At 50.4% G+C, this 12,711-nt stretch overlaps 3 protein-coding genes across 3 annotated transcripts; 1 reads left to right on the top strand and 2 right to left on the bottom strand.

The window, feature by feature from the left end:
• Positions 1 to 314: 314 nt before the first annotated feature.
• On the bottom strand, positions 315 to 2,870 carry M406DRAFT_70440 (uncharacterized protein; the record flags this gene model as incomplete). The annotated part of the gene is made up of 4 exons (XM_040925349.1): positions 315 to 2,292; positions 2,385 to 2,672; positions 2,752 to 2,788; positions 2,852 to 2,870. 4 exons carry the CDS (start codon positions 2,868 to 2,870, stop codon positions 315 to 317), a joined length of 2,322 nt encoding a protein of 773 aa, XP_040776019.1.
• A 3,623-nt stretch (positions 2,871 to 6,493) lies between these two features.
• M406DRAFT_322861 (uncharacterized protein) lies at positions 6,494 to 7,755 on the bottom strand. Its single transcript, XM_040919705.1, has 2 exons — positions 7,530 to 7,755; positions 6,494 to 7,275 (listed from the first exon to the last, which is right to left on the bottom strand). The coding sequence occupies exons 1-2, from the start codon at positions 7,657 to 7,659 to the stop codon at positions 6,800 to 6,802; spliced, it is 606 nt and encodes a 201-aa protein (XP_040776018.1). The 5' UTR covers positions 7,660 to 7,755; the 3' UTR covers positions 6,494 to 6,799.
• Positions 7,756 to 11,523: 3,768 nt separating this feature from the next.
• On the top strand, positions 11,524 to 12,495 carry M406DRAFT_322859 (uncharacterized protein). The gene is made up of 3 exons (XM_040919704.1): positions 11,524 to 11,697; positions 11,771 to 11,846; positions 11,955 to 12,495. The coding sequence occupies exons 1-3, from the start codon at positions 11,649 to 11,651 to the stop codon at positions 12,136 to 12,138; spliced, it is 309 nt and encodes a 102-aa protein (XP_040776017.1). The 5' UTR covers positions 11,524 to 11,648; the 3' UTR covers positions 12,139 to 12,495.
• The last annotated feature ends 216 nt before the right edge of the window (positions 12,496 to 12,711 follow it).

The following is a 12,711-nucleotide window of genomic DNA, read 5'->3' as shown; positions in this document are numbered from 1 at the left end:
TACCGATATTGCCGGCTGGACAATAGACCAGAGCGATGTCTTTACCAAAAAATGCTACCGACCACAAATACCGTTCAAGGGTATCTGGCCGACTTTCCCACCTCCGCGTTCCATGCATGAGAAGCAGATTTGGCCGAGTCTGTCTCCCAAACTTGTCATCCCACCCCCCAGGTAGTGCTGCTTGTCCATGATAGGGCGAGTGTACTGACGATGTTAGGATTCACCAAATGTCGGAGACAAACATTGGCTGGCATTCGAAATTCGAATCAAAACGCTTACATGCCCGTGGCCGATTCATCAATATTTGAGGAAGATTACTCCTGATGCCCCTCGCTGTGGAAGACAACTCCTTGGATCTCTTGGCTCTGAACCTCGTGGCCGTCCTGTACCTCGACGATAGAGCTCTCGATCCTGGCGTGGTCCTCAGTCTCGTTGGCGAGATGGACCTCTTGGACGCGGTCCTTCACACCGATGTGAATAATCGATCTCTCCTGGTTGACCTGAATTTGTCCTTTTCCAGCCAACTTGAGTACCTGGAAAAAGGCCTGCGCGGCCACTTCCTTCGTCTTGTCCTGCACCTCCATCAGATCATCAAACTCGATCCAGCGCTGGTTCTTGTAGTCATCCTCTTCACCACGATCGGCCGCAACGCGCTTCACGTAAGCAAGAAAGTTTTGCGACTCTCCGTCAAGCTCCGTTGGCATCGACTGGCTCGTGTTCGTCTCCTGAGGAGACACACCAACCGCAAGTCCGAACTCGTTGTATGAAAAAGGGCTGAACGTGTCGACCTGCTGCGACGGAATCAGACGGCCTGCTCTGGAGACAGGCATGGCGCTATCGCTCAAATGAATGGTTGACTGGTGGTTGACGGCGGTTTGACGATCAAGTGGGCTGTTGTCGACTGTATGACTCCCGACTTTGCATTTCTTGTAATTGGCCGCAGAGGTAAGGCCAGTGGAAGAGGGTCGGTTCCATGGAACATTGACAGAGAGACGTTTGTCAGACAAGGCTGACCCAAGATGCTTTCGGCCCATCTCGGGAAGCTCATCATCCATGAGTACAGCATACGAGTCAGCCAGACCCTTCTCTGGTTGACCGCGGCCATGCTGCTGGTCTGGCTCCAGGCCTTGGTTGCCATCGTCCGCCCGAAGCCGGACGCGGCGGCTCTTGCCATTCTTATCCTCCTCATCTGAGGTGAACGCAAGAGAGGCGCTGCGGCGCTGGCGTCCGCCTTGTCTCTCCTTCTCGATCTCCTTCTCGACCTTCCGTTTGATCGCGTCCAGAGTGTCACCGAGTACGAGTTCCATGAGCCTGTCGCCAGACAAGAACTCAGCGAGCTCATAGCCTCTACCCATACGACTGGTGATGCTACCAACTCCTCCAATGCCAGCGTCAAACATCGTGTTCCTCGCCTTGAAAGTGGTGCCTTTCTGAAATTTGGCTTTGTCTTGTTTCACGTGGCCCTCCACCATTCGGGCGACATAGTCATCGGACCAACTCTTGAACTCAGTTTTCCTGACTTGGGTCTCAACATCTGCAGTAATGAGCTTGGGCTCGCGGGGCTTGCGTTTCTTCTCCTTTGGCTGCGTGGCGTGGGCAGACTGGGAGCTCATGGGCTCATTGCACGGAGAACGGTGCCGAGACACGATGTCTCCAGACTGAGCGTTGTTGTTTGTGGCTCCGTCCATGATGGGAATTTCCTCTGGCACGTCGTCGTACATCGGAGTCAGGCCGTCATCGTCCACGAAAAACGCGTCATCTCCGCGCGTTTGGTTGGCACGCGGCTGTCTTGTCGGCGTCTGTTTAGCAGGCTGTGCAAGTCTGAGCTTTTTGTATACACCAGGTGAGTGTATACCGGACGGGGAGGAGAATGGTTTAATGTCTGAGGGGTAGGCAGGTAGCTCAGGCTCAGGCATCTCGATGATGTTGCCGTCCGAGTCGATTTGGATAGGGGGCTCGGGTGCTATGTCCTCGTCGAAGCCGAAGTCGAAGTCTCCAAGGAAGGAGCGGCCATCTCTGAGAACCTGCTTTCCCTTTCCGACAGGCGAGGCGAGGTTGATGCTTCTCTGGCTCGGCGTGCGTAGGATGTTCAAGTTGATGAAAGGTGTATTGGCTGTAGAAGCGCTGCTCTGATCGGCGGGCGAAATCGCGAAATCTTGGGAAAGGTACTTGGGCCGCAGATTGGTTTGAAGGCCAGGAATGACAAGGTCTCCGTACTTGTCGAATTCCAAAGTAGGCAGAGATGGGTCTGGGACGAAGTCGGGGTCGTCTCCCAGCATCAGTTGATGGCGCCTGTCCCCTCAGTGTTAGCATCTCGTCCCATCGGAGAGTTGTTGTGCCGAGCAGGTAGCTCTCCCTCGCTCTGCCTCTTCGCTTGCACTTACTTGGCCTTCCCAGCCTTGGGATCGATCGCGTTCTGAGATGCCTTCTGGCTTTTGCAGAGGCTTGCCCGAATTTGCCCGCATACCTTCTCAACATCAGTGAGGAGGTATGTACTGTGCTTGTTAAAAACGCCAGAGACTCCATACAGGAGGCTTCCTTGTAGACGCAGTGCAATAGGCGCACCAGGAGGCTTCTCTATAGTGTCGCAGGCCTGAGGGACGTTTACTTTCTCGATGATCTTGCGATGCAGCTGTCGGCCGTTGCCATTGTTGGAGGAATTGGCGACGAGCCTGTGGTCACACAACACATGTAATCAGCCATTGACCAGCAGCGACATAAGTAGCAATATACCATCTCTAGGGAACTGACCACACAGTGGCAACGCCGTGCTGGGGATTTCCGAGAACTTGAAGATCGTGTCAGTTCTGTATTCGTTTCCTGCTACGCGGTTCGGCGTGCTGTAACTTACTCTCATGCGAGTAGAACATGTCGGCAATGGTAGGCAGAACCACAGAAACAGGCCTGAAGGGATGGACTCAAATCCTGTATGGTCTCGAGGCCACCTTGGAGAGGAGACTTTGTTAGTGGTAGGAGGGTGACAAAAGCTCCAGGTAGAGGGGTAAGAGAAGGTTTTGTACAAAGGAAAGAGCTCCTGTGGACAGAAACCTTCTGTGATATTATCGTAGGGATTGTTTTCTGTGGGGTAAACCCCCCCCCCCCAAACAGTGTCGACTGGAAGAGAGCCCTGAGCCCTATAAATTTAGAGGACTGCTTATTCGTCAATGAGGTCCTAATGCTCATTTAGTCGTGAGTGCAATATGTTCTTGTCTGCTTGACCCCTTCAATATGCCTTGCCCATGTTCCTCAGCTGTCTGATATCTAATCCTTCTATGCTGCTGGTATTTGAAAATATCTATTTGATTTATTTGGCATCACAATCACTTGAAATCCCATACTTATATATGCTCCAAGAACATCACAATGAGAAAGTTTCAAGTAAGAGACAATGCCTGTCTTCGTTCAAACCCAGAGCAGACAGTCCTCTGCTTTTCCTGTATATTGTGAGCATCTCGCTGGACTTGCGCAGCTGGCACAAAGGAGAGACACTGCAATAAAGGTATGTCACTGAAGAGAATATGATCGTAGATCTGATTCATTACGCTTCACCACTGCAAATCCTCGAGATAGTCTTGTAGCTTCAAGTTTGTTGGCTCTTGTAAACAGAATAGTAGCCTAATTGCAATTTTGGCCAGGAAGCAGACGGGACCCTCAACATTGAATCAGTCTACATGCCAGCTGATCGAGCCACACAGCAGCACTTCTATGCCTCAACTTTGAGAACTGAAGACTCAGGCACAGTAATAACAGGGAGGATGATCTCCAGCTTCTGCAAAAAATAAACATTGTCTGAGTATAGCTGCAGCTAACATTTGAACATGCTTCTCAGATCCTGAGAATAGTACACGGTCTCAAAGCTTTGAAACTGATTGTGAAGTTGTTTGGTGTTTAAATGATGTTGAAACCAATATTATTTAGTGCTTGCCAAAGATCATGCTTGTGACGGAATTGACGCAATAGGTCCAGCTGATCTTATGTGAATCGGATACAAAAGTGTGGGCAAAGGCTATCATCTAGTCGTCTATTTAACTATATATGTCAGAACTAGCTAAGTGCTTGTGTAAGTACTTTTTGGTTGATTGCAAGGAACTCTAAGTTGCTGTGGTGAATTAATGCTTCTTCATATTAGCAGGGAAGCATTTAGCCTGTACTACCTTTCGGGGTTTTCTTTTTCTGTCCTCTCCCCCTTTTTTTGTTCCTGGGATCTCTTTTCTCGGTGAACTTCTATTTATTGAGACACCATATTCTAATTGTTGTCTGGTCCTGTTCATTCACGTTGAGAAGGGGGGGGGGCAAAAAAACCCCCCCCCCAACCAAAAAACAACTCCAGTTTGTCAACTGCTAAATTATCCCCATTCAGATACTCTAGATCTACTTGTATCATTTCTAGACCTATTTGCTGTTTGCATAACGTACCTCTCTTGTTTCGTGCAATATTTAATCTTTATTCATGTAAACTATTTTTGAAAATACAGTATTCCCAGTATTCCTCCTGCTTTCCTGGCCAAGCCATATGGCATCCCCCAGCGGGGCGTGGTCTCTCCAGCCCGGCAAGACAAGGGTGACAGGAAAGCCCCCTTACTAAGCGAGTCTCATCCAGGTCTCATCTCACCTCAGTTTCAACCTCAACCTCGACAGATTGATGCAACTGGCTACAAGAACATCATGAACTTGACGATGCCATCTTTTAAAGAGCGAAAAAAAAATGATGAGGTAGGATGATGAGTACTATTATTTACTTCTTCTTTCCTTCCCTTCTTGACAACGTCTTCAATCGTTCCTCCGGTAATTTTGCACCTCGTATAGCGCCAAGGTTGGCGCCGCCTGCGCGCGAAACGTCTTGACTCCATTGGATAGGCCGACAATTTGGTTCCCGCGCAAGCCTGAAACTTGGTAAGACCAGCGTACCCCTGACTAGGTCCGCGACGGGACTTGTCGCAAGATCTCACAACCTACCTATCTTATTGCCTCTGCCCTCCTTCCTTTCTTTCGTTCGTTCTTTTTCTTCTCTGCTCGCTTCGTTCCTTGGCGTCGATCTTCTGTCTTCTTTCTCGTCCTCATTACTGTTGTTGCTGTGCAATCATTTTGAGTCCGCCAATCTTTCCCTCCCAACAAGCAAGCTGGTCTTCCACGCCACTCACGAACACCACTACCGCATTTAATACCATCTAGTCATCCTAGTACAATCGACAAGATGAAGGTCGTCGCTCTCCTCGCTCTTTGCTTTTCTCTCGCCAGTGCGGGCGTTGTCATCACGCCCGTCTTCGACAACCAGGTTGTCGCCAAGGACGGCCCCGATTGCGCATTAGGTGTTGTGACACCCGCCGGTTGCGCGTAAGCATCTCCTTTCTTCTACTCTCAACTCGATTAACCTCTGTGACCCGTGGCATGGCAGGTGGACCGACCGCCGGCCTGACCGACCTGGATCAGCCAGTGTCATCCTTTCCTCCCTGAGCCACATGGTTCTTTCCCCAATGCTTTCATGGTTCTATAAGTGGGCGGAAGATTGACTGACCCTCCGGCAGGCCACTGAGAGGAGGCGCACCACGCAACACTGCTTAGATGGCATGACGAGACATTGGAACGACGGGCCTATTAGAAAGAATGCACGGGATAGCTTGGGCAAGGAAAGAGAGGCAGTTGATACGGAGGGCATCAGTATATGCCGGGACGAAACACCGCAGAGCGCGTCGACTCCAACTCCGATAATGGTTCTAATACGAGGAAATACCAAATATCTTTTTTTTTCTGGCTACCTGGACCAGCTATGCTTGTCATGGACATGTGAAGTCTACAACATTGGCGCTCATCATTGATAAGACTGCCGTGGAAATTCCAAAGGCTGGTTGGATAAGTGTCGACGCGGACAATGCACAGGACCAGCTTGTACTTACTGCAACCGTGCGTGCTTGGCAGACACTTGCCATGCAATCCGAGATGGCTTCAGGCCAGCCTGCACCTGGCTGACTTTCCTTCTTTCTGTTCGCGCAGCCCCTCAAGATATTAGTCCTTTGATATCAATCCCACAGGCGTGTCCCCGTCACCCGCAGAGCCTGATCTAAATTACTTGCCTTGTGTACTGCGGAATCTGTTGATTGCGTCTCCACGCACCCTTTAACATCGTTATCAAGAACATGCAAGCAGAACGCTGTATGAGGAATCGGTAGTCATCTCATGGACGGCAAATGCTGACTATGATTAGCTGCCCCCCCCCCCCCCAGTCTTGGTTTGACTACCAGAGTTTATGGATCTAGTACCGCCTCTTTTTCGGCAATGTCTCAACTTCTGCCCTATCTATCCCTGACCTCGAGCGACTACTCACGTGCTAATGTGACTGGTTAGCGGGTGTACTTACTGTCTGTGTAGTAGTCTGGAGAGAAGACACTATGATGTCTTTCGGATGATCTTGGCTATAAAGGCACGTTGTGTCACTCACTCTAATCATGGATCGGTGGCAACAAGTCATTCTCTGCTTGTATCTTGAACGTGAAGTCACGCAACGGAAGAATTGATATGCCCTGTTCATCGACAATTGCGATTTGGTGAAGTTCACGAGCAACCAAGTTGAGTGGTGCCCATGTCTTCATCGGTGCTGCTGCTGCTGCTGCTAGTACTACTGTTCTTGCTGTTGAGAGCTGTGTGAAACGAACACAATGACCTAACGAAATCACTCCATGCCTCCTCCCAGACTCTTCCGAAGCTGCATGAGCATCACCACCAGCCAAAGGGACCCCCCCACCCCGGGGAGCCACCCGTCACCAGTATTCCGCCAGCTCAACCCAAGCTTTAAACCATTCGATTAAGCACCGATGGTATTAATGACACTGGTGACCGCATTCTGTAAAGCCGTCTGAGCAGCCCCCAGCCCGGTGACGTCGACGCTACCACCCGCGTAGCTCTGGAGAACAGCAGCGAGATAAGCCTGCAGGGGCGCCACAAATGGCTGGACTGTGGCCGCAAGCACCGCAAGCTCGGTGGCTGCAGTCGCCTGAGCATTACCACCAAGGCTATAGATGGGTGTGACGGTCGCACTGATGCCCTGGAGGGCGGTGACGATGTTCTGGGTGGCCGTCGTGAGGGTGTTGATGTCAGTCTGGGTGAGCCCGGTAGCGGCGCCAGTGACACCGCCCGCGGCCCCGACCGTCACGGCCGCGATCTGAGTCTCGGCGCTGGTCAAGGCCGTGTCGATCGCGGTCAAACCGGCGACGAGCTGAGCCTCGGCTGCGAGGAGAGCCACGGAATTGGCTGCGTCTTCGACCGCATTGGCACTCGCGACTAAATTGACAACCGGTCAGCCTTGTTTCCTGAATTTCCTTTCACTTCAACTACACAGTCTTTGTGTGTGTGTGTGTGTGTGTGTGTGTGTGTGTGTGTGTGTGTGTGTGTGCGTGCGTGCAAAGAGGGAGGGTATGGGCCAAAGAGGAGAGCTCTCGTCATAATTGGGCACCATTCACAGGACGAGAGCGTTTACAGGACGAAAGCTGAGGATTATACGCTAGTTCCTAAGAGATGAGACAAGGAAAACATACCGACAGCAGTCTCGTACTGTGGAAGGGTTTCTTCAAGATTAGCGGCGACAGTTGCGATAGTGTCAACGGCTGTTTGAGCCCAGGCGGTGGAAACGAGGCCAAAAGCTGTGATCGCCGTGGAGAGCTTCATTGTGGATGAGTGGAGACTAGGTTGGGCAAGGCCAAGATTGTTATTTGGAGGCTTTGTATAATATGTTTTCAGCGGGATTCTTAGAGTGAAGAATGCTGTTATCGAGACATTGAACTTACATACATTGTAACATGGGGATCGCTGGCCAATTTATATTCGAATCCTCTACGTAGTATTTACAGCCGGGCCTCCTGAGTTCCTGCAAATCGGCGATTCCCCGCCACTGGCGTTTCTCTCGTAAGTCCTGGACAAAAGAAGGGCTCGACACTCTGCAGGGCGATAAGACTAGAGAGCGATCCTAGACAGCGTCTAGCCAGACAGATTGAGGCGGGAGAGACCACAAAAAATGTGGCTTTGGTCACGCCCATTCCACGGGATGGTGAACAGCTGTGTCGGTGTCTTGAGTTTCGGCATTTTTGGTCCTCAAGGCTTCTTTTACACAAGCTGGTCAGTGTGTCACCCCTATTCCTAACCTGGCAAGGATCTAGGGATTTGAGAAGCTCAGTCTGGAATTGATCAGTCATTATGTCTTGTCTCACTTGTTGATCGTCGATATGGGCTGCGTGGGGTGGGGGGAGGACGGGGCGGCAGAGCCGAGTCCCTCTGCTCACCTAGAAATATTTTTCTGGTCAACAACGGGATATGCAGGCTTATCAATGGCAAAAGTCCATATGCCTACACACTTCGATCGAGGGCTCCAGAATCTAGACCTGATCAAGGACTTCTCGAGCAGGTGCTTATTGGGCTCATGAAAGCTGCTCCAGTGGTCGACATGTCCCCAATATGAAGTGAGTTGAACAACCTTTTGACCACCTGATAAGTCTACGAACGTTCTACACAAGAACTAAGTCATAATTATTCTCGTCCAACAATTTACTAAAGTGTCTCCGTGTTGACCGGCTATGATGGTGGTGACAACTGATCATGAGGGCAGAGAGCCATCACGCTGTAGAGGAAGGCCAAACGCATGTCCAGTTCCAATTACTCGAAGCAAAGACAAATATGAAGTGTCATGAGTAATCTCCCCTTCACTTCGACGCCACGGGGATTCTTTGCAACCCTTTCTCTGCTAGCCCGGGGCAACTTTGGGCGTGATTGACCGGTGGACTTCCTCCACGGCACTTTGGGCTAACTCGGAAACGCTTGAGCTGAAGGCGTGAGAGGTTATTTATGACCAATACAATTGTGATCTATCGACCTCATCACATTGTCGTGCATGTGGTGTGGTACAGGTGGCCGAAATTTCTCGGGCATATCATCAATAAAATCCAGGATGCCATAAATTCCAACATCCCTCTTCCTGCCTCCACTTGTTGGTCAGTGAGTAGTCTGCATAACAGGAGAGCCTGGAGTTCTGATAGTTCCTAATATCTACAAGCATATTCTTGGGAATTGTTCACAGCATAACCTTGAAACGCAAGTATGCTACAATCCGCTCCAGATGGAAACTCACATGCAGTCGCTTCCTCGGTCTAATGAACTGGGCGAGATTTGAGTCCACGACAACCTTCTCGAACGGCAGGCAAGTAGCGCCTCACTTTTGCGCCATTCATTTTCCAGTTGTATTATCAATACTACTTTTCTCTCTGGAATGTAGGGTGCATGCAGTATGCCGCTTAAGCATGTCCCAGGCGGGATTTCCCGTGAGCAGGGTACGGGGAACACCCAATAATTAGTGAGGCTTGAGAAGAGAGCTCAGGCTAGATTTTCACCGAGTTGTTATTGTCACGAGTTTACCATTTGCTGACACAGAGGCTAAGGTTGTTTAGGATAAGTAGCGGACATATCGTGGTTGTTCGTGATCATGATGTGCTCAAAAGTGGCTGCTGACAATCGGCGAATCCATTGGGCATGGACTCTTTTCTAGTGTCCTTTGGAGTATGTGGTTTGTATTAGTAACAGCTATGGAGATGTTGTCTCAGACACCGATTTATGTAATTGAATGTGTCTGCGTAACACAATCTCTGCAGGATTTTGAAACCATCACAATTGTATCCTTGTCTCTTTGAATTGAGCGTAAGCACTCAAGTTGAACAAGAAGGTAACACTAGATATATGGAGGTAACCTTGACACAGAGAAACGCGGAAAAGGGCCGACGAAGACATTCAAGCAAGCAGAATCATAGCAAACCTGAAAGTAGCTAGTCACTTAAACTGCCCCGAACAAGCCAGCTTAAGCGTCCTTGCATCCTGCAAGTCTTGCGGTGAAGCCTATGTTTCACTAGATCCCCGTGTGCTGCAGATAATAGACAGTGCGTGTGGGGACGAGAATTGTCATTCGCTGATACCCAGAAGATGGGCCACGTGAAGAAAGTGAATATGAACGAGAACGGTATAGAGCTGAAGGAGTGTCTGACAACCTGTCATCACCAAGAGTTTAGAACTCGGCTCAGGAGAGATCGTAAAGATCTGGGTCTCATCCTTCTCCAAAGCCTTCGTCAAAGTGAGATCTATTTTTGCGTTAAATGAATGCTCTCACTGTGAATCAATCTCAGAGCCAGGCACGTCCCCTGTCAAGATTATCTTTGCTGGAAGTCTGCCTTGATGCCGTTCTTCTGAGCAGGCCTGGATAATTCCTTCCTCATCTCGCCTTGGAGCCGTTCGTGCATCTACGAGTTGGCGCTCTCCAACTTGTCGTTTATGCCGACGATCCTCTGATAGTATTACTGCCTTTGCCTAGTCAGACGATTTGCCATAGTACAACGGCAGGCTCTTCATGTCCTGGGATCGAGTGACATCCGAGAAGAGAATGCCTCAAAGCCCTTGCTGCAGTAAGTCAGAGCTCCGGGGCCGCGGATGCTCTCAACTGACGGCATTACAGTCTTAGATGCCCTCAAGATTGCTCCACTATCAGAACCTCGTGCGGCTCTTCTATTCAGATGATGCCTGCCACCATAACCTGGACAGCGGATCAAGGCAACCTCGAAGCCAGCCAGACGAGCTCTTTTCTCACTCGCTCGTGGGTCTGGACAAGGAGTTCATGGAGGTCATGCCTACCAAGATCCTAGAGCTAGCCAGGCACTGGTTGAACCTGCCTAGGCAGCTCCAATTCCAGACAGCTACTGCGATTCGAGATGCCGTATGCTGATACTGACATTCATGTTCAAGCAAACAGTGATGCCATCAATTATTGACGTGTCGAATGCTGTGGTCGAGAGCCATTCGTCGTCCAAACCACTGCCCGAGTTTGGGTTCATAGACAAAGGTGCCTTCTTTTTGATTTGTAGGCACGACCTCGGGATGGCTCATCATGATCCATAGCCATGTAAAAGCACGGGACATTACAAGGGCTGAAAAAGTCACCATGAGCTGCAGAGAATATTTTACTCATATGTACGTGGCTGCCAGTTGATCCTATGTAGATGAGGACTCATGGTGGTGGAAGGTCCATGATGTCCAAGTCATGATGACTGTGCACAAGCATACCCATGCTGCCTTACTTGCCATTTTTGCCATAGTACCAGCAATCAATACTGCACTACGTACTATGGTACTACTGTAGGAGCAAGTGCTACCCGGAATCTACCCAGCATATGTACCTACCCGCTGTGCCCCACATCGTCCGCATACCTGAGCAACGCGGCACCAGCCAAGCTTCGCGAAGTCAGTGACGTAAGTGGGGCGTCTCTCTCCTGAACCTTGGCTCGCCTTGCATCTTCATGCATTCAACCAATTGCTTGGACAACGCACAGCCCTGCCGGGTTCCCTCCGGCTTTTGTTCCTGGCCAAGCTTTTCGTTGCTGCGCCCTGCTTGTTGCTTTTCCTGCTCGATTACTCAGTCGGCCCAGGCGGGTACAAAAGCTCAAACCACGCCAGCTCTGCCAAGACGTCTGCTCTTCTAGCTCTTGTTCATCCATCAGTCATCAGACAACAAAGTCCACAGCACCATACGATACGAGTACACCAGCAAGCTCAACTCACAAAAATCACAACACACACACACACGCACACACACACATTATCGAGACAACAAGACACATTAAGCAGCCATGGCCAACGTGTGCAGCCTCATCTTGCTCATCCTCATCACCCTCCTCTGTATGCCTCCTTTTGCCTACCCGCCTACTCTCTTCTGATTGTCAACAGCCTCTTGCTAACTCATCTTTCTTAGTCCCTCCTGTCGGTGTGGTCATCGTTGCCGGCTGCGGTGCAGATGTCCTGATCAACATCGGACTGACACTGCTAGGGTAAGCTCTCGTCCCCCCCCCTCCCCCCACAATTCCGCTACTTGACCTACCTTTATGTTTTCGCTCCACAACAAATCCAGCGGCTGACCTCGAACAAAAAACAAACAGCTACATCCCTGGTCACATCCACGCCTTCTACATCATCTATGTCTACTACTCCCGCCAAGAGGCTGCCCGTGCCTACGACCGCGCCCCTGGCATCTACAGCGAGCGCGTCCAGACGGGTGGTCACAAGCATGTCGCCGCTGAGCCCGTCGGCCCGCCCCAGGGACAGTATGGCACCATGCAGTAGTGGGAAAGGTGGCTGCATGAGCCGACGGTCAGGCCAGGTCTGTTCAAAGAGCAGGGTGCACCGATTGTTGACGAGGGTGATGTCGCCGTGACATGATGATGGGAGCTTCTCTTCTTGTCTCACTTCTCCCTTGGGCCTGGGGCCTGACAGGAGAGGCTTTGGAAGGACCATTTTGGCACCACGCGTGATTCGGTTTGTGCCGGCTGTGTCGGCTCATTTGATTTGGGAGGATAGGTCTGGGAAGAGAGACACACACAAGGGTTAATATGATAGATGGAGAGCATGGGAGATGGGACGAGGCCACAAATGATACCATTGCGCGTATTCGAATGAATTCATTAATACCTTTCTTTTCACAATACCCTACTTTCCTTTACGACTTGGTATGGACTTTTAGTATCTTGAAGATTTTAGGGGGTTATTTACGCTCCACACGAACTCTCAGACCTCGTGAACACGGAGACAGGTCAATTCACTCAACTCAGCCCTTCGATTCATTTCCTTATGTGGAACGAGAAAGGCTGCACGTGCATAAGCCATCGTAAATCGAGGACAAAGACCCCATTCCAGACC

Source organism: Cryphonectria parasitica, assembly GCF_011745365.1.
Source record: "Cryphonectria parasitica EP155 unplaced genomic scaffold M406scaffold_5, whole genome shotgun sequence".
Lineage (NCBI taxonomy): Eukaryota > Fungi > Ascomycota > Sordariomycetes > Diaporthales > Cryphonectriaceae > Cryphonectria > Cryphonectria parasitica.
Note: the sequence above shows the minus strand (reverse complement) of the source record. Positions and strands in the feature narration are given on the sequence as shown.

Coding starts and splice junctions, on each gene's coding strand:
- M406DRAFT_322861 (XM_040919705.1), bottom strand. CDS start 7,659: ATGAAGCTCTCCACGGCGATCACAGCTTTTGGCCTCGTTTCCACCGCC. Junction 7,276..7,529: donor ACAGTACGAGACTGCTGTCG/GTATGTTTTCCT, acceptor TTGTCAATTTAG/TCGCGAGTGCCAATGCGGTC.
- M406DRAFT_322859 (XM_040919704.1), top strand. CDS start 11,649: ATGGCCAACGTGTGCAGCCTCATCTTGCTCATCCTCATCACCCTCCTC. Junction 11,698..11,770: donor CATCCTCATCACCCTCCTCT/GTATGCCTCCTT, acceptor CATCTTTCTTAG/TCCCTCCTGTCGGTGTGGTC. Junction 11,847..11,954: donor ATCGGACTGACACTGCTAGG/GTAAGCTCTCGT, acceptor AAAAACAAACAG/CTACATCCCTGGTCACATCC.